General features: G+C 37.6%; 1 protein-coding gene across 6 annotated transcripts in view; it reads left to right on the top strand.

Annotated features, from left to right (window-relative positions):
* The window catches only part of chb (CLIP-associating protein), a 224,423-nt gene that overhangs the window by 146,040 nt on the left and 57,556 nt on the right, over positions 1-20,827 (top strand). For all 6 annotated transcript variants that reach the window (XM_089089866.1, XM_089089869.1, XM_089089867.1 and 3 more), the window contains 3 exons: positions 4,128-4,363; positions 7,933-8,070; positions 11,610-11,723. In XM_089089866.1, coding sequence (XP_088945992.1) covers positions 4,128-4,363; positions 7,933-8,070; positions 11,610-11,723 — 488 coding nt within the window. The remainder of the gene's footprint in view (positions 1-4,127; positions 4,364-7,932; positions 8,071-11,609; positions 11,724-20,827) is intronic.

Raw genomic sequence — 20,827 nt, 5'->3', positions numbered from 1 at the left:
AAAAAAAAATAAGTTGCCAGAAACCTCTCGGGCGCACATCTCCATCGGTTTCCATCCTCCTGTGTGTGAAAGTCTGGTGTAATCCTTTGTTCTTGTACCTACTACTATTCAGTTCGATTATCCCTTTATGTCATGAATTATACCTGTTGCCAAATACGGATGCCCGCTTTTTGCAGGGGCTTCTAGAACCCTACTAGTACTATTTCAGGAAATCCAAAGTAGACCCCCAAGGGTGAGTTATATTACCAATCAGATAACTTTACCCTCTCTCAGAGATAAATTTGACATGGCGTCAATGGCTGTTTTTGATAGGCACATCCACTACCCCCGTTCTGACGAATTGTCTGTACTTGTACCGCCGTTGCTATAATATGGCAAACACGCAGAAACATGGTGCAGTCAGAGTATGTACAAGCAGGGCTATATCTAGGTTTTGTTCATGGTGGGAGGGGGGTACACAAAAAAATATTAAAAACACAGCAAAAATATGTTTATATGCATTTTTGTTACGTTTTTACGAGTCGGACAAACATTTGGAGGTGGGGTTCAAACACCCTAACCCCTTTCTTCTCTCTGGATACGGCTTTGCTTGCAAGAGGAGGGATCTGGCATTGCGTAATTGAAGATTAGCTTTGGAAGAAGCTGCGCCTGTATTTGAAGAAAAAAAAGAGAACAAAAGAGGAAACATAGGTGGTACTCATGCAAAGAATGATTGTCCCTGGTGTTCAACCCAGTGGATTGTAAGTTTCCTGTATAGGGTTCCATGGGGATTCCAATGGTTTACTTTTTCTCGATCCAACGTAATTAATTAGGAGTTTCAGGCTATTTTTGAAGTTCCCTGAATTATTTTTTTTAAATAACAATTTACCAAAACTGTTTTAGATAATGGTTACCATTCCTAAATCAGCTAGAAATGACAATTATTTTTCAATTCCCAGTTCTTTTTAAAGGAGTTTTTTAATTCTTGGTTACTATTATCCGTGGTTCGTCCTTTACTAGGTTGCAGCTTTCTTGAAGCTGCTACCTTGCAGCCGTGAATTTTTAATAGTGAAAAAAGCGAACAACAAAAACACGAAGAACAATAGGGAAATCCTTTTGCAAGACAGTGAAGATAATTTGAATGAATATTCCAGCCCTATGTCCAAGGGCCGTCCTCAGCAAGACAAAAATATATAAAAGAAAAAATATTTAAAAAGAGGACGGCCCTTGGACATAGGGCCAAAATATTCATTCAAATTATCTTCATTGTCTTGTAAAAAGATTTCCCGATTATTCTTCGTGCTTTTGTTTTTCGTTATGGAAAGGCAGTGGGGTCTTCGTCGCTATTTTGTCTCGCTTATGGGGAGCAGTTGACCAATGATATCCTTATTTTATTAAGTTAGGCAAAAAGACGCTAATATCATTACCTCACTTTTTATCAGTCCTAGTTGAACTTCACTGAAGTAAGGATGCTGGGAATGCTTTGAAAAGATTTTAATTTTTGGTTTTATTGGTCGCATGTTGTTGTGAGTCTGTTTTCTTTTATATTTTTTTTTTGTCTTGCTGAGGACGGCCCTTGGACATAGGGCCGAAATATTCATTCAAATTATCTACACTGTTTTGCAAAAGGATTTCCCTATTGTTCTTCGTGCTTTTGTTGTTCGTTATGTGGTCTTCGTCGCTATTTTAGTGAAAAAAGCTGTAATTACAAGGGACGGCTGAATACCTATGTGATAGCGACAGTAAAAGAATAATTGCTACAGAAGAAAAAAGAAGAAATTCTAACATTAAGGGAAGGCTGCTTATTTATGCTATTGGCACAGGAACTAATACTAGTTTAAGCCAAATGGAAATTAAATAAATCAGGCGTTCAAAATCAAAACACATTTTTTTTTTATTGGTAATTTATGAATTATTGCAGATTGGGGTTACAATAGAACACGGTGGTACATGCAGCAGTTGTAGTCGCAATAGTCATGGAATGTCAACCATGTATGTCTCAAGTTTGGGGTGTTGTACTCAGGTTACTCTCCATATACATTTTACGTGGAATGGAGAAACTAAAAAAAAGAAAGTAGTGAAGCTATTAAAATATTCAACATAGTCTACTATATCTTCCAAATATGATTTTTTAGTTTCAGTACGACCTAACTGGTGGCTACGTGCTTTGTTTGCCACCATGGAGAGATTTGGCAGCATAAGAAAGTAGAGTCTTAAATGATCTTAGCATATGAATGAAACGTAGTAAGTGTTTCTTTGAAGCAATTATAGCACTTATAAGCCTGTGCTGACGAGCAAAATGAGAAATGATTAAATAGTTTCACCTTTATCTTTTTTTTTCTTCTTCTCTTTTGTTACAGAGTAAAACTTATGTATTCAATGCATGTTTCACTTATTTCGTCTATGGCGATGATGTGTATTAGAATATTTTACTTACAATGCAGCTTAGGAAATATTATGTTTATATTTATCATTTTAAGAGCCAACAAACAAAGCTCATAAATAGTTATGCGCAAAAACATGAACAGTGGCGTCAATCGGAGAGGGGGCAGTGGATTGGTTATACTTCCCGTAAATTTTCGAAAATATCTTGTGGAGGGGGGATATTTTCAAAGAATAATGCCCTTTTGATATTTGCATTGAAAATATTGAGAAAAAGTGACAAAAATGATCCCCTCTCTAGATATTGAAAATACACCCACCAACCCCCATTTTGTGAATTGACGTCACCGCACATGTGGCGACGGCTCTACCCCGAGAAAGGGGCTACCCTGTAAGAATTATCCTCTATGCCTGGAATTTATATCTGACTTAGTATTATTGCTTATATGCTGCGTTTGGTGGACTTACTGTAACTTATTGCCATGCCCAAGCAATTTTCCATGAATTGCAATCAATTCTGTCCGGGCAAACCACCATAAGTCTCCTCCTTTTTGAAGGGGGATCTTTTCTTCGTAAAACTTCTTAATTCCCTCTAGTTAGGGATTTTTACGATTCGTCCCTTAACTTCTTTTATTGTCAGCGTTGTCAGGTTTTAGATCTTTTTTGGAAGTTGCCCCTAACCCTCCTCGAATAAAATCTTACAATTGTGTACATCGATAGCCTTTCGTTTATCAGTTTTGCTCTGCCGTGTCCTTATTTGTTTTATAAATAACAAAAGGCTAATAATAAATAATAATAATATTGTTTATTGATTTCCGTGTCTTTTTAGATTTTTATAAATATTTTGTATTGACAAGAATGCGGTTTATAGTATGAGGTAGTTCATTTTGTTCAAAAATAAAATTCAAATTCCACATTTTAGCTTAAATCAAGCTTATTCTAGCATATTAAACTTTAAACATGCAACAATTAACGAGTGCTCTATGGTCAGGCTTAAAGGCCACTCCACTCCAGGAAGTGTAGGAAATTAATAAGGGAGGAAATCAAAATATTTTAAGTTGGGTTTGATAGGAATTGACAACTACTAACGCCATTGACAGTCCAGCGTTGCCCAGAAGACCTAGAAACTTAAAAATAAAGTTTGAACTTGGCTATGATTTTAACTTATCAACATTGAGATGTTCACTCAAGGTCCTATTTTCTTCGGTTCCAATCTTAAAATGTTCTCAGGTATGTACATTGTGTTATTCTTAAAACCATTTTTATTGATCATGAAGTAGGTAGGGCCTGGTTAGTGTGCAGAGCATGAATTAGTTTTTTTTTTAATACGTAGATATAAATGTACCTATTTCACCATTTTGGCAAAAGCATCTTTTTTATGTTTAGCCAACTTAAAGCAAAAGTACTAAAAGCGAAAAAACAATTAGAATTAATGTTTTCATTGTGTTCTTATAATTGAAGTATAGGTTTTTTAAAATTTGTTTTTGACCCAATTAAACCACACGAATAAAAGAGAAAAATTTAATACTTTTGAGTTTCATAATTAATTGTATGATTTTATTTAGCGACGCTAGAAAGCCTTAGTTTTTTTATTTTCTTTTTTTTCGCTCTGAGACAAGCTTGAATTTCTTTCACAAATACCATATATATAGTTAAGCAACTAAAAAAGAAAATATTACAAGAATTGAAGTTGAGAATCAACGACCCGCCCCCCCCCCCCTCCTCTGAAAATACCACACTTGTAAAAATTGGGCCATTTTTTGTAGGGCCTATTATGGTTTTGCGGATCATTTTAAGGACCAAGCAGCTGCATTACTGAACTCGTTAGATCCTCACAACAAAAAAGCTTTATACTGCGATCCAACTCAACCCATGTCAAATTCAAGCTCGCACAGCTCCTTAAACAACGTTGGAAGAACTCCTGTAGTTAAGAAGCCTTCTAGTACAAGCACTGAAAGTCTACAGAAGATTCCTATTCCAAGAAGGCCGGCAGTGCCAGTCGGTAAGACGTTGTATTATACTTTGCTAACGTCAATTAATAACCGTTCTAAGTGGCTTTCCGCTGTGTACGTAGTTTTTATGCTAAGTCAAAGTGCTTAAGTTCCGTTACGTTATTTATGACCTTTCACGCTTATATAAGACCTCTCAAACTAGGCTAGCGCAAAAATTAAAAAAAGGATTACAATGATCGTCTAAAATCATCACAATCGTCATAGACAAACTATTAAAAATTAAAAATGTGGAATGAAGATCGAGATTCAATCTCCGACCAACGTTGTACTGAACTAAGAACGTTTTATTGGACTTCGGTAACGTTAGTTAATCAGCGGCTTTTACACTATATATGCAATTTTCTATGAAAAATGGTTACGTTACGTAATGTTAAGTATGATCTTTCATGTTAAAAAAGTCCTTTCACTCTATGATAACGTAAAATTTTATAAAACTTATAATCATCGTCTAAAATCATCACAATTGTCATAGACAAACCATTAAAAACTAAAAATGTGGAATGGAGGTGGAGATTCAAGCTCCGATCAAAGTTGGGTCCAACTGAGAACGTTTTATTAAACTCTGGTAACCTTAGATAATAAGCGGCTTTCACACTGCGTATGTAATTTTCTATGCTAAGTGGTTACGTTACGTAATGTTAAGGAAGATCTTTCACAATAGGCTAACGTGAAATTTTATAAAACTTATAATCATCGTCTAAAATCATCACAATCGTCATTGACAAACTATTAAAAACTAAAAATGTTGAATTGAGGTGAAGATTCAAGCTCCAGTGATCGATATATTGATCTAAGAACGTTGTATTGGACTTTGGTAACGTTAGTTAATAAGTAGCTTACACACTACGCATACAATTTTCGACAATTCCATGCAATTGAACATTACTTATGCAAGTGGTTAAATCACGATGCGTTAAGTACGATCTTTCACGCTTAAAAAGTCCTTTGAAACAAGGCTAACGTAAAAATTTGCAAAACATGGTCTAAATATAATAATATAATACATATATGTTATATATCTAACATGATATAAAATATATCTAATCGTCTGCAATATATCTACACGTTTGATATAATATATCGTCCAATAAATATAAATCATTGTCTAAAATAATTACAGTCATAATAGACAATCTATCAGAAAAACAAAAATGGGGAATGGAGATGGAGATTCAAGCTTTGACCAATTGCGAAAGGCTTTCTAGGAAAAATTATTTGTTTATTTTCTAAACTTATAATCGGTCTTCTAAAATTACCATTTTGTTGTTACTGTGCTGACTTTTCCATAACGTAATCATAAGCTTGCGTAAAATTCTATGTAAAGCTTGAATCTACTTTACACTGTCCACATTATGGGCAACATTTGCTCAGAAGAATGCATAACCTAGCGTAACGTCTTTACTTATGTTAAGATGTGCTGGCGTGAAAGATTATACGACGCAGTGTGAAAACCCCATTAAGTTTTTTCACAGGTAGTCTCTTTCTCTCTCTCTCTCTTTCCATCTCTCCTAAACTCTCTCTTTCCATCTCACCGGTGCTCTCGTTCTCTCTCTCTCTTTCTCTCTTTCTCTTTCTCTTTCTCTCTTTCTCTCTCTCTCTCTCTCTCTCTTACTCTCTCTCTTTCTCTCTCTCTCTCTCTCTCTCTATCTCTCTCTCTCTTTCTCTTTCTCCTTTTTCTCTGTTCCTCTCCGTTATGCTTGAACAGTTTTGTGCTGGAGAAACAAACATATAAATGGTTTGCAACCCAGAGAGAGGGTTTGTAACAAAAAAGGATTCATTTTTTAAGTGGGTAAAGTCTTTTTTTTCTTTGTATTATTAGATTGAAGTGCCTATACAAACACATCGTTAAAACTAAATAATTTGGTTGGATAAAAAATCTTATACACTAAATATTAATTATTTATGGACTTAAAGATTCCAGGAGTTGTTAAGTCCAATGAGTATGCATAATAACGAATGATAACATTGAACAAAATAAAATAATAAAGCCATAATAATAACTGTAAAAGATTTTTCCAGGTAAAGACACCTACAATCCCGAATATAGGGGAAATAAAAACTTTAAAAGTTCAATATTTTTTACTACATGAATCTTTTGTTGTCGAAAAGAAATATACTTTTACCCTGTGTTTCGAAATTTATATTCTCATATTTTATTCCTTCTCAAGATTTTATTATTAATTATTTTTATCATTCCACCAGAGCTTTTACTGTTATATGTATAATATATTACATATATGTTATATATCTAACATGATATAAAATATATCTAATCGTCTGCAATATATCTACACGTTTGATATAATATATCGTCCAATAAATATAAATCATTGTCTAAAATAATTACAGTCATAATAGACAATCTATCAGAAAAACAAAAATGGGGAATGGAGATGGAGGTTCAAGCTTTGACCAATTGTGAAAGGCTTTCTAGGGAAAATTATTTGTTTATTTTCTAAACTTATAATCGGTCTTCTAAAATTACCATTTTGTTGTTACTGTGCTGACTTTTCCATAACGTAATCATAAGCTTGCGTAAAATTCTATGTAAAGCTTGAACTTACTTGACACTGACACTACTCGACTCGTAAAAACGTAACAAAAATGGATATAAACAAATTTTGTATGCGTTTTTTGAATTTTTTGTGTAAACTCAATCCTAACTCAACTTTATTTAGTATGCTTGCCGCTTGTTTGGCTTAATCCTCTATTGACATGTTGTATGTTATGTATAACCGCGTTTTGTATTAGCGTACTAGTATTGTATCACCCCACGTGGGGCTAAATTTCCTCGACAAAATAAAGACTTCTTTGGGTTATTTTGAGACTAATCAAAAGGTAAAAAGAGATCTTTTAGGAAAATTGAGACGTTCTGAAAGTAATAATGAAAGAGGCTTAATTAGAGATAAAGCCAAAGAAAAAGTGGCCATCTTACGTTATCCATTAAATCGCTAAGTCAGCAATAAAACCTAAAAACAAAAATTAATTTTTCCTTTTTTCAGCTTAACATTTGGCCAAAGATACAAGAACTAATATCGCCCAAAAATTATAATAGGTGTATTTTTTGCAGTAATTTTTACTAGCATGTGTTCTATAAACTAGTCTAGCCTTAATTATTCGTAGAAGCATTAAAAGCTAATTAATATTTCGGAAAATTTTTGGCTACATCCATAGACTCTGATCTTTAATTAAAATAGTAATTTTAATTAGTCAAACTTGATCTTGTTTTCAATTTTTCTAATTCTGCTTTTTAATGCTGCACTACTAGCTGCATAATACTTAGGATACCATTATACCAATATTTAGAGATACCAATGCTTAGGGATACCATTATAGCTGCATAATACTTAGGATACCATTTTAGAGAACCTTTTTGCCGAAAAATTAAATGATAATTTCTGTAAACGTCTGATTTACCTAAAGAATTTTTCTTTAAAAGATTTTCAATTTTATTTATTTTATATTATTATTCTTATATATCTAATTATTGTGCTATTATTTATCATTTATTTTTACCACTATTTTTAAATGGATTAAAAGCAAAACGATTTCTTTTTAGGTTTGCCCAATGGTACTCCATCTCTCTCTGCTCGCAGCAATAGTGCCATAGAACTACAAGCAGTCCAAAGATCAAAATTAAGGTCACAACAATACGCCGCTGCCCAAAGAATGAAAATTGGCTCGGGAGCATCTCTGCGTAAGTACTACAGCAGTTTCTTATATTTTTCTCTTTCTTCTTCTTATTCCTTCGTTCCATTTCAGGACAAGGAAGATTTGCCTCGTAAAATGTGACTTAATCTAGCGTAAACATAATGTAAATCACAGTAGTTCAGGGACACGGAGAAAGTGGACTCTCAATGATGAAGTATTTAAAGTGAAGATTGCCTTGCATACTATGCATTGCATTTGGCAAGTGTCCTGGGCATGGTAAAAATAATTTATAATTCCGATATAGTCCTTCTCATCGTTTGGATTGAAAAATGGTCAGCTAAACTTTTGCTACTTAGAAAAAAGTCCATGGTGGTGTTTTTTTCCAGGTGAAGCAGCTCTTTTCAAGGCTGAAAAGCCATTTTTTGATCTGTCGGAACGTGGACTCACCATCAACAAGAAAATTGTGTCTGCAGGGATGCACGGCAATCCTACTTCAAGAAAGTGAGGGTTCGAGGCTGCGACACCAGGCCCTGTTGTCGTTTATGTGGGTTGTGGGTCCCTGTCTTCTTATTTTGTGTTGGCTGTGGACAATTTATATGAATTAGCTGTAGATGTTATGCAATCAGCGACCGTGGTGATGAAAATGCTTCTCTTTATTAGACTAAATTTTGCTGTAATCTTAGTAGAATAGATTTACCACAAATTTAGTAAATACAAAACAATGCTGTTAATTTTTCTTTGTGATATTCAAATAAACTTAGGAATAAAATTGTTGGTTAAATTTGGTGACCTTATAGTAAACAATTCTGTATATTGAGTACAATTTGATCAAAGAACAATTCAGCATACTGGCTATAGTTTGATCAAACCTTCAATAAAGTATTTTGCCAAAAAAGTAATTCAAATTTTAAGTAAAATTTGGTAAAACAGGTAGACTTGCAAAAACGTTATTCTGTAAATTTAGTTGAGTATAAAAAGTTGTCAACTTTGTAATAAGCTATTTTGTGTTTATATGTTGCTTACTGAGATATTTATCTGTAAACGCAAAACAAAGAAAATCAGAATACATTAAAATTAGATGAAATATCACAAAACTTGGAAAATATGAAGGCTTAAGATGTTGAGGTGTGTGGTGAGTCGAGCCCAAACCATTTTATATGTTTCTGCTATCAAATAACCGATGTTACGGTCGATTTTGCTTATCTTCGAGTAATTTAGCCAAATCTCGGGCGAAATGTGTGATATCCAGTTTAAATTTAGGTTTATTGAATTTTGGAGATAGGAGTGGAACATCCTAATATCACCAGGGGCGGTGTAGCACATTTTATTGAATTTCACGAGTAACATCTGATCTTCTGCTCTCATCCCATCTTAAATCTGGCAGGTCATGCCCGGTGATCATCTTAAATATCCTCAAATAATTACAATCATCATTACTACTAAGCATATTCCGGTCGAAATCCCAATCCTCTTGAAGTTAACCCAAATTCTAAATGAGCTTGAAGGAAAAAAGAAATCATTTTCCCTTGCAGAAAAAAACAGAAACAAAAACAATAAAAAGTCACCTTTTAAATTCGTAATTTTTAAGCAATTAAATTTTCTTCTCTTTTTTCTAAGCTGACGATTAAAGAAGATCTAAAGTGAAACTGACCAACCGTGAGAAAACTCGGAAAAAAAAACTATAATACGGGGCTTCATGCGTGTGACATTCAAAGAGGAACAATATGTCGCGAATAGACATTACAAAACCGGGCAAAATGAAGCAGTAAAAAAAAAGAAATAATGCGAACTTAAAAAAAAAAAAAAAAAAAAAAAAATCTGTCTGAATATACAATTAGTCATAACCCAACCATCTTCCGGGTCTCGAACCTATATAACTTAGAGGATCTAGCCTCATAGGAGTTTTCCGGGGGAGAAACATTCTGTTTTGCTATTTTTGCTGAGGGGTCTTCAGGTTAATGATATATGACAGGAGCCCCCCCCCCTCCATCCCCCGTGTACTAATTATAAGGAGCACAGACAATAAATTAAGGTTCTACTCTTTTAAACGAATTTTAATTCATTTGTTTATGCTTTCATGCATCTTGTATAGAAGTCGATTGTGAGTATAAAAATATTTTCTATCTTTGTTCTTTTAGTAAATACATTTATTTATATAGATATGTTTTGTCTGTAACAGAAGTGGATTGTGAGTATGAATATTTTTTGCTTAATATGCTAAATGCAATAACTCACTCATTATTTGTTTTATTACTGAGTATTATGCACTTTCTATTTATATTTTTTTCTATTTCACCGATTCTTTTTCACTTCTAAATTCTCTAAAAAATATAAGAATAATCGTCAAAAATTGGGAACTGTTGCCAGAGGATATTTCTGAAAATTGAGCATTTTGTTTTGACACGCCTAAGTACAAACTTTGAATATCCTCTGGAAATTTAATTCAGCTATTATAAATTTCCCTTAGTAAAATCGTTGTAATTTGTCAAAAAACACTTCGGTGAATTATTTTAAAAATGCTAGTGAATTGCCTTTTTTTTTTATCCATTTAGATACTGACACTTCAACATATTATGACGCACAATCTTTGGTGGGGATATTTGCAGTGTTCTGGTTTTATAAAATGTGATATTTCTCCTTTTCTCGCTTGCCAATATGGCTGGGATTTTTTGGTACCAAAACGTTTCATTCTGTGTCTTGTAGGCCTGGAAATAGCATACATGTTCAAATAAATGGCCATTATTTACAGTTTATTAACCTTTCGTTCATTTTCTGCAATATAAGTCGTAGCATAACTTGTCTTAAATTACCGCACAGAATCTGAAAGTTTTGAGAAATGCGTTTTAAATGCATAAAAGTGCGTTATTATTTTGGTCATTTTCAAACACCTAATTGGAATTGATTATTTTCAACTTAAGAAACGCAGAGTCCATGTCTATTTTCTAAGTTCCTTAAGCCATGTAAAAAAAAAGAAAAAAATTATGTCACGATTCCTCCAAGGGCACAAAAAACCGGAACATGACGAAATTTCATGATTTGAAAGACTGGACGTGACAATGTCGAAATGCCTAACAGATGAACTTTCGTCTCCAAAATGTATTTATAAATTGAACTGATTTACAGGTTTCTGTAAATTTATTATATAATTTTAATCAAAGTTTTAATTTCAGTACTACGCATTTCCATTATGTATTAAACAGGTAGTATAGAGGTAGATTGGGCTATGTACACATGCGCTTCCTCCCCTTGCACCTCCCCCACAATATTAAACTTTATAAATTTTATGCTATAAATTTCTTATATTTTTCTCACGTTTCCCCAATTTTAGCTCTGTTTTGTTGGCTACCCCGCCTCCCCCCAGAACATATCCATCTGTAAGTGACCATGCTTATTTTCTAATTTTTCTTATTGTTCTGTTTTGTTGGCTACCCCTCCTCCCCCCAGAACATATCCATCTGTAAGTGACCATGCTTATTTTTTACGCGGCAGGTGCTGAACTATTTTGAGTGTCGTGTCTTACTCCTCCATCTAGCTTCCAAAAAACTCTTTTAGTTCTTGTCCAATTGTTTTCTTTTATCTTTCTAGCTCGTCCAGTTAGAAAGCCGTCCGATTCATCCCTTATGATTGGTGCTAGTCCACTTCAGTCTCCTGATCACACGTCAAGGAGGCCAAGAGGAAACGGAGTTTCACAATCACAGCGTATGCTATATCTTTTATTTATTTTAGTTTTGGTTTTTTTCTTTTAGCTTTTTCTTTAACTTTTTGCCTTTTTAAGTGAGGTAATAAATTCTTATGGACTGGTAAAATTTAGTTCCCCTGATGTTATTACACACATACCACAAGTATTTTATTCTTCAGCTAAATATATCAAAACCATAAGATTGAATTAGCGATCAATAGTCAGTTAACAGTTGTTAACAATTGATAGCAATAAGTGCCTAGAGAAAAATCGACGAATTAAAAAAAATCAATTATAGTAAACACTGGAAAGCGTAGTTAAGTACTTATTGCCTCGATCTTGACTGCTATGAGCCATTGAACAACTCTCTACGATGTTCCAGTGCCAAGCTATCTGTGGAAAAGAAAGAAAAGAGAAAGAAAAAAAGATGCCGTTTAGGCAGAATGCTGTAGTAGCTGCCACTTTTCTTGATTTTCAAGCCAAGATATTTCCCTTGTTATTAAAGTCAAAGGACAGAAAGATTCCTATATCGGGATTTTGGACAAAGCAGTTCGAATGGCATACGTTTTGTTTTGATCTGACTTTTTTTTAGGAGTTATGACTTTTTACATTTCTTAACATTGGACGTTATCGTCTCTTACTAGATTGCTAGCTACCGCTGCAACCCGGATTTATGATGAGCTATATCGGTCCTTTATGTAACTACCCTTGGAACCACCATATATCAGCTACTATGGGCGAGAGGTCGTTCTTTACTGTAAAATCAGTCAGCTAAGTAAGTCCAATGTATGCAATGGTTTGTTCTTCTAATGATCGTCTTTTAACATAATGGTATCCAAATGATTGTCTTTTAATATAATTCTCTTTTGAAATATTAAGAGAAGAACCTCAAACAATCAAGTACCTAACTAAATTCAATGTGTACAATGGTTTGTTATTCCAATGATCGTCTTTTAATGTAATGAACAACTCTCTACGATGTTCCAGTGCCAAGCTATCTATGGAATATAAAGTTCTAATATAACTTTACCACCAACTGTTTGATTGCTTCAAAAATGCAGTTTTTAGTGGAAAAATTTATTCTGTTTTAAAAATAATTTGTTTTTGTTACAAAAGGTTTTTAACCCAATTAATTTCCTTTAAAATTAGCCATTGAAAAACTCTACGATGTTCCAGTGCGAAGCTATCTGTGGAAAAGAAAGAAGAAAAGAGAAGAAAAGATGCCGTTTAGGCAGAATGCTGTAGTAGCTGCCACTTTTTTTTTCCAATATTCACGGTGCCAGGTACTTCAAAGTATCTGATATGCCACCATTCATTTACCTCTTTCAATGGCCTCAAGGTTTTAAATGTCTATTGAACCTTCTTTTGAAGGTGTCAACAGAGGGATTTGCAGGGATAATATCCCCAGGAAGATTGTTCTAGATAGAAGTACAACGCCGGATGAAGCTGTTCCTCAAGTACTCAGTTTTCGGCGTATCCTCCTTTAGATAATTGGACCGAGCTGTGTGCCTTCGTGTCTGCCTTGTCGGCTGGACAAAGGGGGGCACAATTCGAGAGAGCTCGTCCGAGGGAGGCAAATTCATGTACGTGTAGAAAACAGCCGTCGACGCTACATCAAACTTTTTATTTAGAGGCTGGAGCAATTCTTGTGTAGAGGCGCAGCCCGCCCTGTTTGCCCTATTCTGGATCTTCTGAAGTGGTGCCAACTGCGTTTTCGCAGCACCAGCAAATAGCGGGCATCCATATTCAGCTATGGGTCTAATGCAAGAGTTGTAGAGTGGGATGATCGACCTTAATGGAAGAAGGTTTTTGAAGCAAAGAGTAACTCCCAGCCTTCTTGCACAGGAGGTTCTCATCGGATCATGGTGGTTGTTCCAAGAGAGATCGGTGAAGAAATGAATCTCACGTAGTGGAGGCTCACCGACTCTGTTTATAGCTTCATTTTTGAGGATGAAACTGTGGTGTTCACGTGGCACCTTTGATCGGGTAATTAGAAGCTCCTTTGTTTTCAATGCATTGAAGTTGATCATCCATGCATCAGACCGCTTTTCAATTTTCAAAAGATCCATCTGTAGGGAAAGGGAGGCTTGTGTTGGGTCTTCGTGTTTAGGGACGGCTGAGTGTGTCGTGGTATCGTCGGCAAAGTGATGCAGAGGGTTTGCGAGGTTGTCTCCCCTGTCGTTTATGTAGATAATGAAGAGCGTAGGTCCCAAGCCACAGCCCTAGGGTACCCCTGCTTTCACTGGATATTCGCGGGAAGTAAACCTGTCAAGAACAACCCGCAGTGAACGATCAGAAAGAAAGCTCTCAATCACTTTTAACTGACATCCACCAACACCATACACATAGAGTTTCTTTAGCAGGCCACGGGGCTATACTCTGTCAATAGCTTTCACAATTTCGAAGGATAGTAGCCTTATGTCGTATCCCGTTGCCAGAAGTTTTATCCACTCCTGATACTGGGCCACTAGTCAGTCTAATGTTGAGCGTTTCCAGCGGTCTCCATATTGGCGATCGCCTAGAAAGTCATTTGATTCCAGGTACTGATGAAGTGTTTTATTGGAGACGCTCTCGTAGACTTTGCCAACACAGGAGAGTAGGCTAATAGGCCTGTAGGAGCCCACGCTCGTTGGATCGCCTTCTGACTTTAGAGTAGGTATAACATGGGCGGACTTCCATGTTCGTGGGAAGGTTCCGGAGAAAAAGCACAGCCGGAAAAGCAATGACACGGGCCCAGCTAGTTCGGCACTGCAGGACTTGAGGACAACATTTGGTAAGTTGTCAGAACCCGTGGCTTTGGTCACATCCAGATGTTGCAGAATGCGAAGGATCTTGTGAGCAGAAAAATTCACGCGTTCCAGGACAGTGTCGGTTCTGTCGGAGAATTTTGGCACTTCTCTACCGTCATCGTCTAGATTCGAGAATTCGGCAAAAGCCTTAGCAAGAGCTTCAGCCTTTGCCTTTGGATCTTGTACCACTGTCCCGTTACTCTGGAGAGAAGTAATTGCGGTCCCCTTGGACGACGGTAAAGCCTCCTTGACAATTTTCCACCAACTCTTTGCCGAAGCAAGTTGAAGCTTGGTGGCGAATTTCTCCCTATACTGAACCCGGGACTGCCGAATCGCTTGAACTGCATCTTCGCTCGCATTTATTAATGCAATTCTGTCCTCTTCGCTCTTCGAAAGTAGCCATCGCTTGTGTACCTTTTGCTGTGCTCGGATTGTCTTCTTACACTGGGCGTTGAACCAAGGTTTGTCCTTACTGGACACCTGGATCCGCTTTGAATGGATATGCTTTTCGACAGAGTCAACTATGGCCTGCTGGTACTCATCTGCAGCTTTCTCTGGGCCTTCCAGGACGAAGGCTCTCCACTGCTGAGAAAAAAGAGTGTTTCTCAAACCGTCCCAATCACCTCTTTTGTATAGCCAGATTGTTCGTTCATGCTTTACTGCAGGCGGAATACGTAGGTTTCCACGTGCAACGACGGCAACTTGGTCACTGGTGAAAGCATGAACGTCTACCTTAAAGGAGTCAGGGTGATCTGTAAGGAATAGGTCAAGACAAGATGATCTGTTTGGGCCGTGATACGTGTCGAAATCGACAAGCTGTTCCAGCCCGTAAGAAAGAGATAGATCATACAAGTCCGACCCGTCCCTATCAGTATTTTTGCTGCGAGGCCACACGCTATGATGGACGTTGAAGTCTCCATGAAGGATTATGCCAGACTTAACGTACTTGCCCCGAATATATTCAAGGGAGGTTTCAAGGTAGCTGGTAATCTGGTAAGTTGGAGGGTTATACACGGTACCGACAATCACGGATTTATTTGGGAGGGTCATTCTGACCCACAGAGCTTCTTCGCCTGCTGAATCTGGTATGTTCAGGCATGAATAAGGTATATGGCTCTGTATATAAACAGCGACACCTCCTTCTCCGTATTTAGCGCCGTAAGTACGCTCTCGATCCCGCCTGAACGAGCGTGTATCCCTGTATGGCAACCTCACTGCTCTGAATTTCTTGGTTTAGATTGGTCTCAGTGATGCACATGATAGATGGCTTGACCGAGTTCTCTAAATGTAGGAACTGGTCAAACTTAGATCAGAGACCTCGTACATTGCAGTGGGCTACCGTAAACAGGTCCGTTTGGATGGTCGGTGGACGTGCTACAGGTCGTCGTCGAAATGGCTGTTTGGTCCGAGGCTTTTTGTTGTTAATCATAACCAGGTAAAAGAAGCTTTGCCAGGTGGTTAGCCCAACAAAGCCCATAAATCCATTGCCATGCATCATTAGACGGGGAACGGTGCCACCTGCCACGCACCTCATTACCGCATCTTCAACATGGAGGTGGTACCCCATAATTGGTGGTACTCTAGATCATTCTCGATCTAGAGCTTGTGGTGTAAAGAACCTTCTTTTGGATAAAACCCTGTTTTACATTGTGAGTAATTTCCCAGTGGACACTTATTTGAAGACTTTTTATAATCGGCTTATCTATGGCTTGGTTATGTTGACCGCTTGGTTATTTTCCCCTGGGAACAATTATTTTAGCTCAGTGTTGCCGATTGGAAGTTGCCAATAAAAGATTTTATTACGCAAATCTTATAAGCAATATTCAACCTTTTCTTAAGGTGTGTCGACAGTACCACGTTGTTTTTGGGATGTCGACGGAAATGGAGGACAAATTATTCTTGAATGCTGTGTTGACCTTTGTGAGCCGTAGTATGGAAAGAGGAGAAAAACTGGAGGGAATAATTGATACAGGCGTCAGATTTTTCACACCAGAAGAAATTCTGAAAACCAAAGAATCGCTCCATAAGCTAATGCAGTTTACAACACGCTGTAAAATTCACGCGAAAGATGAAGAGAATTTTACGGAAATTTGCAGATGGATTCACCAAGCTCACGCCAAGAAGACCAAATTGCCGACCTTTGCTATTGATTCTCCCTGCTCAGTCCCAACTACTAGTGAAGCTACTGCAGCAACCGTTGCTATTAAGGTTGATGAATTGTCTCGAGTTATTAAGAACCATTTTGCTATTAATGCCAACAAACCCATCGAATGGCCAGGCGCTTCAAACCAGCTTAATAAGCCCTCCTATGCAATCGTACTGAAAAATCTGCCCGAGTCGCTTGATACCCCGAGTACTATGCAGGGATTAACAGATTAGGTGTGTGCGGCCAGTAGTGAGATATCCGAATTAAGGAGAGTCAAATAAAACTGGAAACAGGCGGTTCACTCGAAAAACCCAGCTGAAATCATTGTTGAGTCAATCAAGACCAAGCAGCCGCAGATCTCTGCTGCATTAAAGAGCCCTAACTATATTAGTGTATTGAAACGAGTCCCCTCTGACGCATCGGCGGATGAGCTAACTGTGCTGATCCCCAGAGCTACGAAGTCTGAACAGCTTCGCAGTTCCCGTATATTCAACGTATTTTTCAGCTGTCGATTGGATTTGGATAAATTTCTTAAGGACTCTGTGAAAATCTATCACGAAAAACTGCCCACGGAAGAATTCTATTTCTTACCCTGTCGTTGCTACTAATGCCAAAACCAAGGTCACCTAGCTGCCAAGTGAACCAACAATAGCTAACTTTGCTCCAGATACGGTTCGTCTGACCACATCTCCAAAAAGAACGATGCAGAAAAGTGTACTCGTGCTATGTTTTGCGTTTCCTGCAAGAAAGCGGGTCCTACCTGCTATAGCGTAAAGTGTCCGAAAAACCAGCAAAGGCAACTCATTAACATGATGAATAACGAAATCTCTAACATTTCACTAATTTCTTGGAATATAAACGGAAATTTTCCGAGCGGCCTCTTGTAGTTGACCAGTTTGTGAATAAATATAATGTGATATGCCTGCAAGAACATTTCATCACAGAAGCTGGCATAAACCTACTAAATTTCTTTCCGTCTTACTCTGTGTTCTCCGTGCCTGCAAAACGTTCATCTCCGCGGGACTGTTTATTTGGCGGTGTTGCCACGTTGGCAAGCAATCGTCTCACGTGAGAAATATACGACAACAGTGGCAATTTTCTTGCAATTAGACTAGATAACCTGCTAGTTATAAATGTGTACCTTCCAACTGATTACCGTGACGACAAATCTGATGGTGCTTTTGCTATAAGTGCTGCCAAACTAGCCCGCTGCCTTAAAAAAGCCGAGCACGAGTCCCTTGAGTGCATAATAGTGGGTGACTTTAACTGTAATTTAGATGTTGATATTAGTGCCCAAAACAGTCGTTGTTGCATTCTAATAGGGATACTTGAGAACCGTTTTACTATTCACCGGAAAAACCAGAACTTTTCGTATATACACCATACTGGTTCTACGTCCAATCTAGACCACATTGGTAGTTCTTGTTCTTTGCCCGTACGGGAGGTTCTTGTCCTTGCGAATAATTTCACTTCGGATCATTTCCCAGTTCAGTGTATTATCAGTAGGCCTACCTCGTTTTGCGCTGTGAATAATTCGTCGATATTCACTCAGAGGTGGCATGAGGTTCCGGTTTGGCGTAAAATTGATAAAGAAAAGTTTCAAGATTCTTGTGATCTTGTTCTGTCAAAAATTCGCGTACCGTTTGACCTACTTATGAAATTCTCTCATCGTGATGAAAGAGATGCGCGGCTACGTCTTAATATTTATTACGCCGAACTGACCCATGCTCTTCTGTTTGCCGAATCTCAGGGAGTACTCAAGTCTCGTGCCAGACAAAAAACTCAAGAAAAGGGATGGTCTTCTAACCCTTTGTTACAATTAGCTTGCGACCGAGCTACCTTCTGGTACGGGATATGGAAACAATGAGGTAGACCACACTCAGGAGTAGTTAAAGAGATTAGAGTTGCATCTAAGCGTAGGTTTGGGATGGAACTTGCTCGTCACCGTGTGCAGTTGAAATCTGAGCTTTCTGAAAAAGTAATTAAAAACCCCAATCTGTTATGGAAAATGTTTGATAAGAAGGTGTCAGCGGGTCCCGAGTCAGATATCCCATCTTTAACATGGATAAACTATTACCTTGATGAGTTTTCAGCCCCGAAACAGGATCTTAACATTTCTGTTCAAGAAAAGCTTTTATCCCTCCTCTCATCAATTCCAGATACGGATTTCATAGTTACCTAACCACAGGACCAGGTTTCGTCCACAGGCTGACGTTTAAAAAATAAGAAACCGGCTGGCATTGACTGTGTATCCGCCCTTCACCTAAGCCACTGCAGCCCAATTCTTTCGGGATACCTAACTCTTCTCTTTTAGATGATCTTCACTACTGAACTCGTACCATCGGCATTCAGTACTGGGTCGCTTAGGCCAGTCCTGAAGAAAGGAAAAAGTACTTCGGAATTTGCTTCGTTTAGACCGATCACAGTGGCACCAACACTTTGCAAAATCTTTGAACTTTTGGTCATTGATGAAATCCAGGAAAAATGCTGGACTCTCCCTTCCCAGTTTGGGTTCCAGAGGGGCCTTGGTTGCGGCCACGCCATTTCTGCTTTGGCTTCAGTCTTGATTGACGCTGATGAATCAAAGGAGTCCATTGTTATAGGTCTACATGACGTCTGCCTTCCCTAAGACTCACTTCTCCATGACCAACTCATTCTGGATATGGGAAAGAGAGGTGTACAGAAGGACATTCTACTACCCATTAAAGATATGTACGACCACCTACAGGCTGAACTCCTACTTCCTGGCCATGGTCGATCCCTCACCGAATATACACCAGACGTGATGCTTTCCTACCGAGGGAATCCTGTAGTCCCAGTAAAAAAGGGTGCTCGACAAGGATCGATCACATCTCCTTGTGCCTTTAATAACTGTATTATTGAACCACAGTCTACTATTGAGACAACATACATAGCTCGTGGCATAGAAGTTTCAATAATAGCTTACGCCGATGACATTCTGAACCCCAGCCGCACAGTCACAGGTACAGAGACCGCCTTCTCCACACTACAATCAAATTACAGTCGCATTGGCCTTAAATTTAACCCACAGAAGTCGGATATTCTTCTGTTCACCTGGCGCCACGAAGAGGTCTCGTCTCTGAGGCTGGGAGAACTGTCTGTAGCCCCTGTCTCGAAAATTATCTACCTTGGTTTACCAATTGGAAAGGATCTTAAAACTACCCGCTCCCTTCTTATTGATCATCTCCGTAAACGACTGGCTTTTGCTTACAGTAGAGTAGTCTCATCTAAAATCCGTTTCAACCGTTTAATTCTGGCTTGACTTTATAACGCAGTATCCCTTCCCCATTTCCTGTATATAAGCCCGTTTTGGAGAATTTTTCCCGAGCCAGAGAAAAGAAAGCTCAGATCCACGTTTTTTAAGTATGTGAAGTTCTTGTTGCGGCTCCCGCCGTGGACAAGAAATTCGCGCCTTGTTAAAAATTTTAAAATTGCGGACCCAACGGTAGCTATAATTGAACAAATTAAACGGTACAACGAGAAAGTCTCTTCCCACCCTTGGTACCGTTTGCTAAGGCAGTAAATCGCTGTCCATATAATTTTATTTGCACATCTCTTGTCATATTTAGTCTTTTTACCGTCTCTTATCATATTTAAACTAGTTGATTGAGTCCGTCGATTATGAATTGAAGTTATCAAGTATTTTGCTGTAGGTTAGGTTAGTTGAATTGAAGTTATCAATCAGATTGCTTATGTTTCTTCAGTACTTGGGAGTTGAAAAAGTAAAATTTCTTACGTACCTGCAGTGCAGTGTATAATTGAGTTTTTGTTTCTTGTCTTTGTAATTTGTTCGATTATGTGTAATGTGTTGTAATTTATTTTTTGTGTATGTTTTTTCTTTTTTTAGTGATACTCCGTCTTTTGTACCTTTTTTTGACGGGTAATAAATAAATAAATAAAAATAAATGGGTTAGGATTCGGCGCAAGTACCTCCCACCTTTTGATTTTCCAGCCAATATATTTCCATTGCTGTTCAAGTCAAATGACAGAAAGTTTCCTATACAGGGGTTTCAGACATGGCGGTTCTAATGGTGTACTTTTTGTTTTGATCTGACTTTTTTTTTCTTTAGGAGTTATGGGTTTTTATATTTCTTAACATTGGACGTGATCGTCTCTTACTAGGTTGCTAGCTACCACTGCAACCCGGATAGCAAATAAAACCAAAAAT

The sequence above is a fragment of the Artemia sp. Qi Xiang Cuo genome, chromosome 5, assembly GCF_049724085.1.
Source record: "Artemia sp. Qi Xiang Cuo chromosome 5, ASM4972408v1, whole genome shotgun sequence".
NCBI lineage: Eukaryota > Metazoa > Arthropoda > Branchiopoda > Anostraca > Artemiidae > Artemia > Artemia sp. Qi Xiang Cuo.
The sequence above is the reverse complement of the archived record's forward strand: the minus strand, read 5'-3'. Positions and strand labels throughout refer to the sequence as shown.